General features: G+C 35.6%; 2 protein-coding genes across 5 annotated transcripts in view; both read right to left on the bottom strand.

The window, feature by feature from the left end:
- Positions 1-14,895, bottom strand: part of rangap1a (RAN GTPase activating protein 1a) — a 321,818-nt gene that overhangs the window by 181,424 nt on the left and 125,499 nt on the right. The window lies entirely within an intron of this gene.
- On the bottom strand, positions 62-8,754 carry LOC127952603 (zinc finger protein Gfi-1b). 3 transcript variants are annotated; one of them, XM_052551248.1, is made up of 9 exons: positions 8,572-8,754; positions 8,330-8,366; positions 7,470-7,641; positions 7,107-7,234; positions 5,618-5,878; positions 3,613-3,767; positions 1,865-1,996; positions 1,465-1,630; positions 62-753 (listed from the first exon to the last, which is right to left on the bottom strand). In XM_052551248.1, exons 5-9 carry the CDS (start codon positions 5,829-5,831, stop codon positions 554-556), a joined length of 867 nt encoding a protein of 288 aa, XP_052407208.1. In that variant the 5' UTR covers positions 5,832-5,878; positions 7,107-7,234; positions 7,470-7,641; positions 8,330-8,366; positions 8,572-8,754; the 3' UTR covers positions 62-553. The 3 variants fall into 3 exon arrangements, with proteins under 3 accessions (XP_052407208.1, XP_052407207.1, XP_052407206.1); XM_052551247.1 differs by lacking the exon at positions 7,107-7,234 and having other exon boundaries at positions 7,470-7,644; positions 8,572-8,753; XM_052551246.1 differs by lacking the exon at positions 7,107-7,234 and having other exon boundaries at positions 8,572-8,753.

The following is a 14,895-nucleotide window of genomic DNA, read 5'->3' as shown; positions in this document are numbered from 1 at the left end:
AACATGCTGAGGGATACAAGAGACTTTGAGAATTTGTTTAAAGCATACACGTGTTTGGAAGAGTTTATTTATTTGTATTTAAATCAGTTTACCTAAAAGTGTCCCACTTTTGCAGAATTCACCCTACTTTAAAACAAGATAAAAACTTCTGCTAAGAGCTTGAGAAATACAGAGATACCTGTACTTTCAAAAAGAGATTAATGTTCTTAAGAATCTGTTGCATTACAGCATATGTTATTAAATGCCCTATCATGTGCATAGAGGGATTATTGTTCCTTTATAAATCTTCTGAAATAAATGTTCCATGATTATGACATCACAACCATGAGCAGCCAATCATAAGACTTGAAGCAATAAATCTACAGTAATGTGTAGCCTGTTGACAGATCTCACAATGCATTTTGTGTAACCAAGATAGATATACATAAGCAAACATTTGTTTTGGTGCAAACAGCTTTCATAAACATATATAGAGGACTTTTGGGTAAAACATAACCGCCAAGACCCCTGTACATTAAGCCACCCAAGGTGTTTAAGGTGCAGCTGGTCTCTCTCAGGTCCCATGATACAGTGCGCTGTCGTTCTGCATGTGTGTCTGTAGGTGGCGCTGTAGGTCCAGTCTCCTCTGGAAGCTGAGAGGGCAGTGTGAGCAGCTGAAGGGCTGGTAGCTGCTGTGTTTCCTGCTGTGGGTGATCAGATTGGAGCTCTGACTGAATGCTTTACCGCACACCACGCACACATGAGGCTTCTCACCTGAGAGAGGACAGCAGTCACACGCATTAGCCCTGCCCCTAAAACTACTGCTTTACTACTGACTACACAGGCAGCTAATCTAACCTTAAACAAGTGCAAGTATGCTAACCTGCATTTTCAGTTGTGCAACACTATCCACCTTATTTTGCATTTGAATTCATTTCTGTGAATGCGCTATGCTTTAGGTAAAACTAGAAGAATAACAGTGCAGTAAACTGTAAAACTAATTGCGTTACAAAGTAGTGTATTTATGAATAAAACAATTAATTATATTAATATGACACATGCCAGTTTGAAGCAGTCTTTCACACAGATTGCTTTGGAAAACAGTATGTGCAAGTGGAGATCAAATGGGAAGTTCTCAAACACTTATTGTGAAATGTTCATATTTTAAGTTCTTCTGCTTTTCTTTAATAAGGTAGGTGTGTTGAATTTGGACCTCCAGTATCACTGTGTGTATGCACACATTTCAAAAGTTTGTTATATTACTGTACTCTTGCCATTAAAGTAGTTAAATGTTAAATGTAATTAGCATGACTGTGAGTGTATTTGTAATACAAAATATGCACATTTGAAAATTTTTCTTTTTCTTTTTTCGGTTATTGGAGCAAATGGGAACAAATTTTATTAGGTGACATTTTTTGCATCTTGCATTCTGGAAGTGTCTTGACTGAAAACTGAAGTCAATGGAAACCCCATTATGTATTTTACCTGTGTGTATAAAGGTATGTTTCTTCATATCAGATTTCTGGTGGAATCTCTTTCCGCAGTAGGGACACGGGAACGGCCGAGTGTCCGAGTGAATGAGCAGGTGTGTGGAGAGAGTCGACGACCTCTTAAACACCTTCCCACAAACCTTACAACCAAAACTGCGCTCCTGAAACACACATTCACACAGGCTGTGTTTAGAATAGAGTACTGCCAAACTAGTTATACTGTATATAGTATGTAGACTCTTCATGCAGCATGGTAACTTTCTGAATGCATGATATTTGGATAACCTACTACATCTTATTATTTTATTTTAGTTATTGCATTTTTTTTTTTAGTTAACTCTAATAATCTCTGTACAGTATGTACTTGTATACAGACAGCTGTTTAGTATTTTCACCCTCAGTATTCCTGTTGGTCTGTAACCATAAGGCTGTTGGGGGTGGCCTGGGGAGTCGGCCAATGGGAGAGCAGCTCTGTTGACATGTGACTTGCACAAGTGCGATGCCAAACTCACAGCAGAAGACAGGAGCTACAGAAGACATAGCAATATTAATATCACACCATATCACAAATGGAAATAACAATGTGTTTTACATTGATCTAATGTGTTATTGTTAAACCACATGTGATCTGTGAGGTGTATCAACTTCTGGGTTTAAAATGTGCATGTCATCACATATGAAGCATGAGATGTTTAAGCATGAAACCCACACAAACCCAAATGTGATTTTGTATGAGTTGTGAAAATCCTGTCAGGTGATCAGATCAGGACTAAATCATTGTCAAATCTGAACTTTCAAATCATTAAATCGTGATCAGATCAGTACATCTTTTTATTTGACTCGATTCATTTTTATTTTATAAATTGTTCTTTCTATATGCTTTGCATCTGCATAATATAGGTATTCTTCTAGCCTATTGCCATGGGATGTAAAAAAAATAATAATAATTAAATAAATAGAAAAGTCAATAATCTACATTTTCTTGGATCTTACAATTCAGAATTTTTTGCAATTTTTAATTTTAATTTCAAAATTCCGTTTTTACTTTTTTAATTAATTTTTTTAGCCCAATCTTACGCAGACCCGCACATGGCATGCTTAAAAAAATAGTAGGCTAAAGGCCCGTTCACCCCAAGCACGATAACTATAAAGATAACGATAAAGATATAGTTCTTAAAATCGTTCTCAATATTAAAGAATAGTGGAGTCCACACCACAACTATGACGATAAAGGCACAGAGAAACGATATCGTTGGAATCACTTTCAGAACGATTTTGTTTTCTGATGAACGATAAAAATATTGCCAACCAATCAGAATCAATCCTGCTGTAATGAGTTCGAGAATTTAAAGCAGCAGAGGTGCGTTCGCTTAGAATACACAAACAATATCATTCACTAGTGTGGAGGCTAATATCGTTATCTTTATAGTTAACTTTATAGTTATCATTCTTGATCATGAACGGGCCTTTAATCGTATGCACGATTTACTAATTCATTCCTAAACGTAAAATGTACACACGAATACTATTGCGTCCCCTCGATTTACTATTTAGTTCCCTCAATTTACTATTTTGTTCACTCGATTCATAAATTGTGCGCACAATTTACTAATTCGTTCCTTTGAGCTAACGCAATAGTAAATCGAGGGAACGCAATGATACTCGTGTGCACATTTAAATACATTGAGGGAACGAATTAGTAAATCGTGCTCACAATTTATTTATTTTTTCTTGCATTTCATGTGCGGGGCTCCGTACAATCTAACAGCAATTTGTGCATATTTTACAAGGTAGCTAATATTTTACGAGTTGCACAATTAGTATGAATCTGTACAAAAGACCTACACCTAACAACACCCCTAAACTTACCCGTCCCTGGAGTTTAGACAAATCTTACAAATTTGTACGCGTGAGGTCATACGAATTTGTACAAATTAGCGACCTCCTAAAATACATACGATTTAATACATACTGATTTAAGGTCACAATTCTGTCCTCATTCTTATAATTTCGATATATAAACTCACAATTTTAAGAAGAAAATTAGGAATTGTTGTTTGTTTTTTTTTTCCGTGGCGGAAACAGATGTGGCTAATAATTGCAATCAGGGTAGTTCAGTAAAGGACACACGGCCGTTCCTCACCTTCTCACAGAGCGGACATTCACACAGCGGCGTCTGGACATTGCTCAGCTGATGGTGACTGAGCAAAGCCTGAATCAGACACTCCAGCTCGCTCTGTCTCTCCATCGCAACAGAGCACGACAGCTTAGACAACGGACAAACTCCAGACTGCTTCACTACCATCACACACAATACAAGAGAATGGAATATGATTCATCTTAGAATGCAAAAATGACTATAGACAACATTAATTAAAATAAAACAAAATAAAAAGTGATGTTTTTGCATAGTACAAGGATTTAATCACTTTTGGAGCCCACACATTGAATGACTCACTCAATCTTTTCAGTAAGAACCGTGCACACCAACAGCTATATTAACAATCTGTTTATTGAGCCCGGTCTCATTAAAATGTGTATCAATAACACTTTTTTTGGGTGTATATTTACATGCAACTTACTAGTGTTGTCAAAAGTACCATCTGCAAAACCATTCGGTACTAACATTTTTAAAACGTCCATTTCCTGCTAAGATGTGTGCGCTGTTGACCAGATTCTTAAACAGCACTGATTGGTCATTGTCTTCCTGCGTTCAACAAATATGTCTATGATTGCTTTAGTGATCATTTCTTCACACTCTTCACCGAGAAAGCACACAGACACACAAAAGAGCCTTAAAAACTCATGTGAATACAATGACCAGTCAAATCTTAGTAAGAAATGGACGTTGAAAATTTCAGTACCGAATGGTATTTTCGGTACAGTACCGGTTCGATTTGGTACAGTACAGTACCGAATGAAAACACAACAATACTTTTTATATGCAGAAAAAAAAAAAGATTTTGGCGTGCATATGATATACACGTTTTTTATATGCATATAATAGGCAGTTTTTGCGTGCATATGATACACACTTTGTTGCCGTGCATATAATACGCTTTTTGGCATACATATAATACACACCTATACCACACCGCTAAACCTACCAGTTGTGTATCATATGTAAGCAAAAGTAGAAAAAGAAACATTAGAATCATGCCTTTGAAATGCACATTCATGAGATCGGGTTAGTTTATTCCTAGAGAAAACGTTCAAACGAGTTTAAACGTTCGCGCATTACTTTGTGTCATTTTTGTTATAACTGTAGAATGGATTAAATGTATATATATATATATATATATATATATATATATATATATAAATGGTTATCGTTATTTTTCCTTTGGTTTGAATCGGCCTTTACAGCTCTCAGGCTCTCTTTCTGCAAAGCATTATGGGAAATATATTCTTAAAACTAAACATTGTTATTATTAAACAATCATGAAAATTCACATGAAATGTTCTCAGAACGTTCTGGCAAGGTTCTCCATGTTAAGAACAAATGTTGTCCCAATAATGTTAAAAGAACATTTGATTAAAATTACACAAAAACAGAAACATTTAACATCTAACATTTTTAACATTTTGTACTATGCTTGACTGACTGAGCATTGTCACTGCACTTTTTGCTCTCTTTTTTGGTTTGATTGCTTCTATTGTTCTCATCATTTGTAAGTCGCTTTGGATAGAATTGTCTGCTAAATGATTCATTGTTAATGTAAATATTGTAAATATTTCCAAAATGAATACACAATGTTCCCTTAACGTATGCAAAAATTAAACCTTTTTTTTTTTATCTAGTCATTTTGAACGTTCCGAGAACATTGAGATGAAACATTTTCATGACCTAGCTGGGCTATTAATTAACCAGAATAGTGGTGAGGTTTTTGGTTCTTGGAAAAAAAAATATCACAGTGAGTCATTCAAGCTGATCATTTGCGGGAGTTTTGTTCAAGTTAAGTTCTCAGGCTGTCATATTCTCATGAGTAAAGATTGTAATTCAGATCCTATTTTCTAAATGAGTTGTCTAGACATTTCATGTGAAACTCCAACAATGCATTTATTGCGTATATCATGCTCAATCTGCCGCTCTCTTCCAGCCACTGCTGGTGTTAGACAGTGCTGAGCTGTTCCTGTTCTTCATGTACCTGCAGTGGATGAAGGCCAGGGTTGGGGTTCATCTCCAGCTGTTTCAGTGCTGTTAAGAGTTCGGCTGTCGTCGGTGGATGTGCACGGCAGCAGCTCCAGAGCCGCAGAGCGCCTGCTGGATGTCCATCCGTCATGATGCTGATGCTTAGAGTGGGCGGAGCGTGTGGAGTGATGCCCCGCCCTCTTACTTTTCACCAGAAACGATCGAGGCATTGTTAAAAGCGGGACTGAAACCACGTCAAATCAGGTAAAGTTACAATCTGAAATGAAAGCACAACAAATCCCAAATGTTTTAATCGTTTATTCATAATAATCATTGTTAATGAGTTCAGTGACCAATATAATATATTTATTCAAAATAACTAATAAAAATATTATTTAGATTCTCCACATTAGAAGATAAATTAATAAATAAATCTAAATACTATGAAATATAATTAATATTATATATATATATATATATATATATATATATATATATATATATATATATATATATATAAATATTTAATTAAATAAATAATTTCAATTTAAATTTGAAAAAGGCCCCTAACACTTGCTTTCTCTAGTCTTTTTTATATTTTATATGTGCTTGATTTATTTTTATGTAAAGAAATGTAACAAAATAAAATAAATAAATACATATATATATAAAATTATGTAAAACTTTTTACATGCTTTTGAATGCTTCCACTTTCCTCATTTGTAAGTCACTTTGGTTAAAAGCGTCTGCTAAATGTACGTATAATATTACAATTTTTAATTAGTAACTAATATAATAATAATAATTCAATATAATATTTTAATGAATAAGACATAAACGTATAATACATAAACATATCATAATATAATACATATAATACATTTAATACATCATAAGAGGATATAGCATTCATAACTAACCGTAGAAAAAATTCAGAAAATGATATATTCAATATATATTGATTCAAAACTTGACGCTTAGTGTCAGTATTATTTCATGATATTAATATATTATATGAATCTATACAAATTATCATAATATTAAACAATATTCAATATATAGCCTATATAATCAGTATTGTTACTTTTCGCAATTTTCCATATTAGACGAATAAACGAGGAAGGTAAATATTGTAATTTTATACAATAAGAAAAGAGAAAATAAGAAAAGAGAAAAATTTCAATATATACTATGTGAATTAAAATGACAAAAACAATTTGTATCTGTATATTATTTTCTTTAATTCTCCCCAAATTAACCCCTAAAAAGAATGAAATATTCAATTATTATGAGAACATATGAATACTAATATAGAAATAACCCTGCTGTAGGTTTTTGCCTCTGATATGAAGATTGCTTGCTCGAACGACAGTAATGTAGAGAACAGATTTGAATGTTTTGTGTGCGGTTGAGTGCGATGCAGCTGTCGAAGACTGAATTCAGTTAGAACAACAGAATCTGAGGTTTAGAGACGTGAAGCAGCATCAACACCTGCACCGGCTCACCTGCAGCTCCAAACGTCTCCTAAATCATCCAGATCATCATCACAGAGGCATTGTTCACATGAGCTCTCCACATACACTTTATCGTTTAGCGTGTCAAATGCACTACATTCTGACCAAGTTTCTCTAAACTGGTGTAAAAAGAAAATAAAAGATCCAAAATTACACTTAATTTAGCATATATATTTGTTTTTGATGCAGTAATAAGAGCCACCTGCAGCATTGAAAGATTAAAAGCTAAACAAGGTAAAAGTGATTTAGACGCACAGCAATGATATATCTGCTCTTCCTTTTTTTTTTTAAATATATAGCATTTACAATGTATATTTATAGCTGTAGCTGTATGTGTGTTGGTGTCAGACTCACCCTCGGGCGTCCAGACGCCGGGCGATGCAGATGCGTCTGGTTGTGAGAGTTGTGGTTCGGTTCTGAAGCTGCTACAGGAAGTACGAGAGTTTTCTGATGTGTCCTCGCCAGGCTCGCTTCAGACATCAAATCAGGACGGCTGGTAAATCTGCTCATTCGTCATCAGTGCCATCTACTTAAGAGAGCAGAATATGCAAATCGGTGTCACTTTTATTCCGCATTTAACCAAACTGTAATTAAATCTCCCAATGTACTTACACTACCAATGTAGTGTACTTACAGTGCATTTATCTAAGAACGTTCTGGTAACACAAGGTAACTACATGGGGTAGGGTTAGGTTTAGGGGTAGGTTCAGGGTTAGTACCTAGTTATTACACAGTTATTGTAATTACTATAATAAGTGCGTAGTATGTACATGAGGAACAGGACTGTAAAATAAAGTCAATCAGAGTTATCTGATCTTTAATAACATTCTTAAACATCAGCGCAAAAATATTTATACATTGTTCATGGAACTTTTTCTTCTTTTCTGGAACTTCTTGATCTTTGGAAGAGAAGTGTTTGGGTTAATGTTGAGATCGGATGAAGATTGGACGAAATACAAATTTGAGGAAACACGTTTAAGTCAATGATCTCAACAATGTAAAAAGTGCATGCTGTTCTTCCTCAGAGATACAAAATGCTATAGCATATCCATCCAAATTAAGTGGGGTTTTTTAATGCTTAAAATGAGAGCCATTACCTCTTTGTTAACTTCCTTTTTCTGACTCCATTGGCAGACATTTGTTCTTATTTTCAGCATAAACTCACTTTAAAGGGACCGTTCACACAGAAAATAAAATTGTCACCATTTACTCACCCTAAGGTTGATCCAAACTTGTATGAGTTTCTTTCATCTGTTAAACACAAAACAAAACAAAAATTCTGAGTAATGCTAGAAACCAAAACATTGACTTCATAGCGTTTTTTTTTCATACTACACTCTAAAAATACAAACACTTCTCATCTCATCGTTTTTCAATGATCTAAACTCTAACTGTAAATATTGGCTAATTTGGGTCAATTTGAGATACGAAGTTGATAAAAGTCCATAAAACTGACCTCTGATGCTCTTCTGGTAGATCACCTGAATGCTCCAGACCTTCATACGAGCATCAGTTAACTCCTCTCAAACAGGCTAACAAACACGCTGAATATTTAGCAGCTGTGAGAGATGGTGGGTTAAACAAAGGCTTTAGGAGATCATGAGACCACAGAGATGTGAACACTGTGCCCACACCGCCCCACTGTGTGATTTCTCATCTGGTTTGGTTTGTGATTTTGGTGCGCACAGAGGGCTGAGGGAGATTACCCAACATGCCAAGGGACAAAGTCATTGTAGTCTTACTCTTTTAGCAGAACAAGGATAGACAAAAACTACACAACTGGAGAAAAAGTGCAACAATTTAAGAGAGAATTAAAGGAAAGCAGCTAAAACCTTATTATTATTTTTATTATTATTATATAGTTATCATCCTTTGTGTTAAACGGATACATAAAATACATGTTAAATGTTTAATTTGATTGAATTTGTCATGTATATTTCTAGATGTTTTTTTATGTAAAAACATTTGAATTACCAGTTTGCATGAAATGTGCTATAGAGGTATGCTATAACACCTCTTAAAAGAGAGTTTAAAACAAACGCTTCAAGATGCCATAGAAGAACGTTTTTGTCTAAATGGTTCCATAAAGAACCTTTCTGTTTCGCAAAAGGTTCTTTGTGGTGAAAGTAGGTTCTTAAGATTATAAAAAGGTTAAAAAGAGATGGTTCTATTAAGAACCTTTGCCTGAATGATTGTTTGTGGAACTAAAAACGGTACTTTACAGCATCGCTTAAAGAAACGTTTGAAGCACCTTTATTTTTAAGAGCGTAGGCCCACAGCATATACTGTATGTAGCTGTTCATTACTTTGTAAAGAGAGAAAGGAACCATGTAAAGATGTTCCTTCGCTTCACCTTTATGTTCGTTTTCACTTAGACTTCAGACACTTTCCTACCAAAGCCACTTTCAAGAAAGCACACACAGCGCATTGCTTCGAGTTCCTAGAAAGATGCAAAGAAGACAATGCTCAAAAACCAAGAGATCAAGGTGAACAAAGAAGCCCACCGGGCCCTCCTTCTCCCATAGAGCTCCTGCTCGTTTTTACCCACAAGCCCACCGCTTCACCTGCTCCATCTGCAGACACACAGCCCCTCCGCCGCCCTCACCACAGAGCGACGCTCCTGACACAGTTAGCGATAAGTGCTCGAGTCTCTGAGGCTTTGTGGCTCAGGGGATTGAACACTGGAAATTCGTCTAGTTCAGCGAGATTCACCAGCTGTGCGGGTCAGGAAAAAAAACAAAACACTGAGTATAACAATCTTTTATGATCTTGAATGATTTTAAAACACCTGTGTAAAATACGCCGTAGGCCTATATAAAACGTCCTACATAAACTTGGGTTAAAGCCGGTAGAATGATGAAGCTTTAATAAAAATGTGTCAAATTATTTAGGCCAAAAATGTTAAGTGTCTATAATAATTTTTCTGTATAAGAAATGTCTGAAGCACAGCAAATCAGTGTGACAGACTTGAAGTTAAAACTGGAATTTGCTCTCTGAATTCACAAAATAATGGTGTGTGACCTTAGGAAATGCAAATCCACATTAATACATTTGAAATAAGATTCAGAACGGTTTTTGGCTAATTTATTCATTTTAGCTTTAAAGAGCGCTAGGATCAAAAGCAGCAAAACTTGGTATAAACAAACATCTTTTTCTTCTATGTAAAAGCTAAAAAGGTTAGTTATTGTTCCTTGATATGTAGCTTTCCTTATCGTTAGTCATTGCCAGCTAATAAAGTTTTCCTTCTAGCAATCATTCTTGGAATGAACGCTCACTTCTGTTGAAAACTGAAGGACACAAATATTATTTGATCTGACATGACCGCAGTTTTTATCAGCTTAAACTCAAATCATGTTTGGCCTCACCAAACTGCGAAAGATAAGAGTTCGTACAAAAGATTTCGCCCTTCAGTTCTCTATTATATTATTCTGTCATTTTTTCCTTTGAATAATTTTGCTCTACATTTTAGGCCTACCACTTGTGGTTGCAGTGAGAAAACAAAGAGGAAGAGTGACAAATAAACGTGTCACTTTCTCACGACCCACCTTAATTCTTTTTTTTTTCTTTTTCTCACAACTTCTCTTCGTCTCATGATGTCCATCTTTTATAAACGGATGCAGAGTGTTTGATGAACACATGATAGCAGCTCAAAAAAGTCACACGTACTTTAAAACAGCATGTTTTATAACAGCCAGTGTCAGTTATTGTGAAGAAAGAAGCACAAACACATTTACAAACAAGCAAAACATTTTAGAGACATACGATGGTTGGTTTGAAATGCTAAAACAATTGATGTTAAACATGAAGAGAGTCAGTATTGTGTGTGGTTTGTGGTTAATGGTTGATGTGTATTGTTAATGTGATTCTCCACCTGCGGTTCCTCTGATAGGACACCTTTGGTGAACCTGAGGAGAGCTGACTTCACACATCCACTAAATCATCTGATTCAAACACACTGAGACTTCAGACTTGACTAAGAAAAAACCTGAAGCATTTGAGACACGCAGATACAGACATATGATCTGATGCAGGACATTTCAGGTGGGGTTTCATTGTCCAAATACAGAGTCCTGGCATGAAACTCTCGATGGCGCAGTCCGATTGGTCTAACTCAGTCTGCCCTAATGACATCATTACTACATGACACAGCTGATTGGTTCTCTCGGTCTCGGTAGCCAATGAGCTCGCTGCTCAACATTCATATATATGACTATTGCTTGCCGTAGCAGTTGCAGCTTGCTTCAGAAACCCGCCACCTTCCCCAGCTCCACCTGTATAGATCTGCTATGGGGTGATTCATGTATGCTATATGGGGGTTATTTCATATATGTTATATTTGCAGCAGCAATATTTCTTACATGCATATCTTACATGTTGCGGATGCATTGGCAGTAGGAAGTCTCAGTACATGAATAATATCATGCATCATGGCAGATTAACATTGACATTGCCATGTACATTACCATGCCAGAGTTCTCATGACAGAAATGCCTTTTTAGCAGCATATAAAGCATTTGAAACAATTTTATTGTAACAAAAGCAGCCAAATGCATGTCTGAATGCATGAAAGATGATGTAAAGCATCAAAACACTTTCATAAGACTGTCTGAAAACCCCCCACATCTGTACAGTCAGAATGACTGTCGGTCTGTCTATGCCCTTTCCGTGACCTGGCATGGCATAACTTCACACCATCTTCCTCTCTGTTGGTTGGGCTTTCTGCCGATCGTCGAGTGCACTTGAGTGGGTGTATATGAGGGTGTGTGAATGGCTCCGCTTGAAGGTACTCAAGATACTCACAGTTTCACTATAGGGATTGGGCAATGACATCATCCCGAAGTGAAACATCTCTCAGACTCTCTATCTCTGCAATCTAAAAGATGGAAATGTGACACTTAAATGGGTTATATGGAACCGCAAGAGGCAGAAAGTCTCAAGCCGTGACACATTTTCACTTCAGACTGTTTTTATCAGTTGTGTTGTGTGATGTAGCCAGTGATGTATCTTTAGTCTTTGGGCTTTGGGAAAATGCATTAAATACATACATACACACACACACACACACACATGTGGCCACTTTATTAGGTACACCTTGTTACTACAGGGTTGAACCCTATTTGGCCTTCAGAACTGCTTTAATTTATCATGGCATAGATTCAACAAGGTGTTGGAAATATTCCTAATTTTGTCCAATTTGATCCATGTTGTCATGATAGCATCAGGCAGTTTCTGCAAAGAATCTCCCGTTCCACCACATCCCAAAGCTGCTGTGTTGGATCGAGGTCTGGTGACTGTGGAGACCATTTGATTTAAGTGAACTCACTGTCATTTTTAAGAAACCAGTCTGAGATGATCTGAGCTTTGTGACATGGTGCATTATCCTGCTGGAAGTAGCCATCAGAGGATGGATACACTGTAGTCATAAAGGGATGGACAATACTCAGGTAGGCAGTGGTGTTTAAACAATGCTAAATTGGTACTAAGGGGCCCAAAGTGCGCCTAGAAAACATCCCCCACAGCATTACACCACCACCAGCCTGAACCGCTGAGACAAGGCAGGATGGATCCTTGCTTTCATGTTCTTTATGCTAAATTCTGACCTTAAAGGTGCTGTAGGGAACTTTTGTAAAAAAATTTTTTTTTACATATTTATTAAACCTGTCATTATGTCCTGACAGTAGAATATGAGACAGATAATCTGTGAAAAAATCAAGCTCCTCTGGCTCCTCCCAGTGCTCCTATTGCCATTTGCAGAAAATACATCGCTCCCGGTAAGAAACAACCAATCAGAGCTGCGGTCCGTAACTTTGTTTGTGTTCAAAATGTAGAAAAATGAACATAATAAGCGAGTACACCATGAATCCATTTTCCAAACTGTGTTTTTAGCTTGTCCTGAATCACTAGGGTGCACCTATAATAAGTGTTTATATTCGGACTATTTTAGATTGCTTCGGGGGTACCGCGGCGGAGTAACCCAGTACCTTTGTGATTCTTCATAGACATAAACAGAGAGAAGTAGTTCCGGCTACGATGTTCTTCCGCAAGACGCAAGCAGTTCTGTTTATTAACCTCTTGAGCATCAAAAGTTCCCTACCGCAGCTTTAACATCTGAATGTCACAGCAGAAATCGAGACTTTTGGTGAGCCTGTGTGATTCGTAGCTTCTGTTTCCTGTTCTTAGCTGACAGGAGCAGCACCCGGTGTGGTTTTCTGCTGCTGTAGCCCATCTGCTTCTTTTTTTAATTTTGATTAACTTTTTATTTCTTTACTCTTCTTAACTCGAGAATTTGGCGACACGTACCTGGGGTTACTCCCAGGGACCCGGTGCACATTGTACCAGTGGGCCCTGTTTGAAATTGTTTAATTTCTATGTTCGTTCTATTTATTTATTTGCACTAATTGCAAAAATGTTAAAGTTTTTTCAAGTTTGTAGGTGTTTAGGTACAGAAAACCTAATAATTAAATGTAAAATAGCACTGTATAGTCTTCACTGTAAAAATTAAATATACAATCATACCAAAATTTATTTAGACACCTTTAACATTTCTCACATTATGACAAAAACACACAAAATTGTGTCTAAATACACAGGTTTGCCGAGTTATCTTGTAAACGTAGTTTTAAATGAGTTATAAAGTCTTAAATGAAAAAATAAAGAGAAAATATGAATTGTGTCAGATCCGCATCACGTGCATCCGGTTTAAAAGAGATAGTGCCACATTTAAAGTAAAACCTCTTCAGGTAATAAAAAGTCTGTCATTTATGTTAATCAATAAAACAAATGAAAAAGAGAAATCACTCACCTCTCGCTGATTAACTTTTATAGCTTGAATAAAGATTAATATGTATATTTTATGCATATACAATTTATAGTTTATGGGAAGACTGTTTTAAAATTACTTAATATTTCAGAGCCTATTAAATGTTAAAAGTAATGGATTTCTATTATACTGTAATGTTGAATAACTATAATTAATAGGTAACAATGAGAGAAAATGGATTTAATTGAGACACCGTAGTAGTACTGATATCAATACTTCATTAATAATAGGTTACTAAGTAAAAAAAATGCAATTAAAACATTTAAAAAATACTATCTTTATGCTATTAATTTGGAGGTTCAATTTGAATCTATGACCTAAAATTATGAATCAATCATGATTAATTACAAAAAATGTGTGATAATTTTTTTTTTAATCGATTGACACATGATAGTAGAAAATTGTTAGCCTGAATGCAATGTAAGTCGTTTTTGATAAAAGCGTCTGCTAAATGCATAAATGTAATTTAATAAAAAAATATATATATTTAAATTAAACAAAGGTTTGCAAACAATTTACACAGAAATGTGTTCTGCTCATTTTTTATAAATTCATTCAAAAAAAATTTTTGGGATGTTGTTAATAAAACCAAGGTTATTGGAATATCTTTTGCAAGAAAATTACATTCCAGTCTTTTTTTACTTTAAATTCAGTCTGTTCATTGGATTTCTGTGTAATTATTTCTGTACATGTTGTCCAACTAAATCCTACACCATTTTTATTTATTTATTTTCATTGGATTGATTTATGTGATTGTGAGTTTATGTTCTTTGAACCATCACGGCCAAAAAACATTTAACATTCATATCAATGTAGAAGCAAAATTCTGAATCGTTTCATAAAGAAATAAAAACACAAAATAATAAACTTTTTATTGATTTTATTGACACAGGATTGGTTCGAATCTCAGGCGGTTTTTGCGCTGAAAACCGCGGCCCTGCGCTATTTATAGAGGAGCTT

This window comes from Carassius gibelio, chromosome B3, assembly GCF_023724105.1.
Source record: "Carassius gibelio isolate Cgi1373 ecotype wild population from Czech Republic chromosome B3, carGib1.2-hapl.c, whole genome shotgun sequence".
In the NCBI taxonomy this organism is placed as follows: domain Eukaryota; kingdom Metazoa; phylum Chordata; class Actinopteri; order Cypriniformes; family Cyprinidae; genus Carassius; species Carassius gibelio.
The sequence above is the reverse complement of the archived record's forward strand: the minus strand, read 5'-3'. Positions and strand labels throughout refer to the sequence as shown.

What these genes read in the sequence shown, in the direction of transcription:
- LOC127952603 (XM_052551248.1), bottom strand. Translation starts at nt 5,831, where the DNA reads ATGCCTCGATCGTTTCTGGTGAAAAGTAAGAGGGCGGGGCATCACTCC. An exon ending in GACCAACAGGAATACTGAGG is followed by an intron (nt 1,631 to 1,864) that starts GTGAAAATACTA and finishes TGTGTGTTTCAG; the next exon opens with GAGCGCAGTTTTGGTTGTAA. An exon ending in ACATACCTTTATACACACAG is followed by an intron (nt 754 to 1,464) that starts GTAAAATACATA and finishes GTCCTCTCTCAG; the next exon opens with GTGAGAAGCCTCATGTGTGC.